The sequence below is a fragment of the Monoraphidium neglectum genome (assembly GCF_000611645.1).
Source record: "Monoraphidium neglectum strain SAG 48.87 unplaced genomic scaffold scaffold06397, whole genome shotgun sequence".
In the NCBI taxonomy this organism is placed as follows: Eukaryota; Viridiplantae; Chlorophyta; class Chlorophyceae; order Sphaeropleales; family Selenastraceae; genus Monoraphidium; species Monoraphidium neglectum.
Genome location: NW_014007243.1, coordinates 1 through 2,250, shown reverse-complemented (window position 1 = coordinate 2,250; position 2,250 = coordinate 1). Strand labels below are relative to the sequence as shown.

Genomic DNA, 2,250 nt, shown 5'->3' with positions numbered 1-2,250 from the left:
GGGGGAGCTAGGGGTGAGCGAGTGCAGGGGTGATTTTGACGAACGGTGACCGAGACACCACACACACAAAGAACACACACACACACACACACACACACACACACACACACACACATCAGGACGGACGAAGCCGGCATACGGCAGATCCAGCAACACAAAGCAGGTCCTGGGGCGCGTGTGTTGCTGCTCGCGGTGCACTGCCCCCTGGGCCCTGCGCCTCACCACATGCCGACCATGCCAGGGGGGCGGCCCTGGGAGTCCACGAGGCGCCACAGCTCATTGCGGCCCAGGGCCTCCTGCGGTTTGGGGGGGGGGGTTGTGTGTGAGTGTGTGTGATTGTGTGTGTGTGTGTGTGTGTGTGTGTGTGTGTGTGTGTGTGTGTGCGTGCCATCGCGCACGGGCACGAAGGCGATGAAAGTGTAACAACAGCGCACGGAAGGGTGGGAAGGTAAAGACGGGTTGAAGGGCCGGGGGTGGCCCTGCGGCGCGCAGCCAGCCTGGAAGGGCTGGCGCCGAGCTGTTTGCGAGGCGGGACCCCGTGCCACAGGCGTGAGGCTGCGGCCTGTGCGAGACCGGCCAGCAGGCAAAAACCCCCTGCACGTCCCATACCCGTGCGTGCGACGCGGCCTCGGCAGGGGGCCCCGGTCAGCAACCCCCCATGTTTCAATGGGCCCCAGTCATGTCGGCCCGGCCACCCTCCACCCCCACCCTCGAGCCCCATGCCCAAGCCGCCCCACCTGCAGGATGCCCTTGGTTGTGAAGTCAAAGGCGGCGGCCGTGCCCCCGGTCTGGTCGCACCAGTTGATGGTGCGCTGGCGGTGGCCGTCCTTCCGTAGGGGGGGGGTGGGAGGGGCAGGGGGGGGCGCAATGGCACGTTGGCTGCCTGGGACGAGGGGCCGCGCTGCTTTGATGCATAAAGCTGGTGGGGTTGAGGGACATCGATGGGGCTTCGCGCCGGTCGCATCTCACCCAGTGTGTCAGATTGGCCGCCGCAGGCCAGCAATCTGCAATGCTACACTGGCCGCTGGAGCCACCACGCAACTCCCTTCGCAACTCCTCCTTCCCATAGCACCTTAGGGTTTCGGGGTTAATCCCCAAGCGGGCAGGTGATACGGTTCAACTAGGCCCTAGACCCTAGACCCTAGGTGCCCCCCCCCACCTGGTTGTAGTTGAGCACGCCATCGCTGTAGTCGCAGGCGTCCCAGTACTCACCAAACGCCATCTGGGGCACCTGGTGATGTTGGGCGGGGGGGAGCGTGTGGCAGGAGGTGACCAGTGTGTGTGTGTACATGTGAGTGTGAGTGTGAGTGTGAGTGTGAGTGTGTGTGTGTGTGTGTGTGTGTGTGTGTGTGTGTGTGTGTGTGTGTGTGTGTGTGTGAGTGTTTATGCATGTGTGTGCACGCAGGGATGCTCGAGAGGGGAGGTGAGAGCAAAGAGTGTTAAACTGTTGCATGCGTGGCGCGCAGTCGTCTGGGAGGCGCCGCTGCACGGGAGGAAGCTGAGAGGGGTGCGGCGCAAACCTGAATGCCCCTGGCGGCACATGTCCAATCCAACTCACATCCTTTTTCGACTCCCCGACAAGCTACCCCGACATTCCCCCCTACATGTACACACCCACCCACGCACCGTGGCGTCGATGTATGTCTTGACGAACTGGCCCCCATAGCCGCGCACAAAGTCAAAGCGCCAGCCGTCGTAGCCGATGTTCTTGAGGTACTTGAGCCACTCGATGACGTCATTGCGGATGCGCTCCTAAGGTGGGGGAGGCGGAGGGGGTGATCTAAGGTTGCGGGCTCCCCGGTGTTGTTGGAGGGGCATGAGCAGGGCGGGGTGCATGGAGCCGCAGAGAGCGGTGCGGGGCCGGCGCGGGGCCTGCACAGATCGCGCCAAAGGCTGTGGGCTGTCAACGCTGTGCCGACAAGGCACCAGAGCATGTGAAAGAGGAGGTCGAGGGCGATCCCCGTCTTCCTGGCTCCTGGTCTATTGGCGACCCGTCCTGCCCATGGCCCCACCCCCCTCTCAGCAGATTTGACTGTGAACATGTCTAGAAGAGTGAAAGCCGCACCATAGCTTTCAACAGCCGCACCTGTGTGTGGTCAATGTTTGGGGCCGCGGGGTAGTCGTCCCCGGTCTTGTGGCTGCCGCGCCCACCAAAGGCTGGGGGTGGGAGGGGGTTGAGGAGGAGGAGCGGGGAGAGCAACAGGTGTTGGTGTGTACACGAGGTGCGCCTCTTGTAGGAGAGCGTGGGGC

The 2,250-nt window shown here is 63.4% G+C and overlaps 1 protein-coding gene across 1 annotated transcript; it reads right to left on the bottom strand.

The window, feature by feature from the left end:
• Nucleotides 1-222: 222 nt before the first annotated feature.
• On the bottom strand, nt 223-1,752 carry MNEG_16464 (hypothetical protein; the record flags this gene model as incomplete). Its single annotated transcript, XM_014035066.1, has 4 exons — nt 223-296; nt 738-827; nt 1,160-1,231; nt 1,627-1,752. Coding segments are annotated over 4 exons (362 nt in total), but the record flags the coding sequence as incomplete, so codon positions are not given.
• Nucleotides 1,753-2,250: the final 498 nt, after the last annotated feature.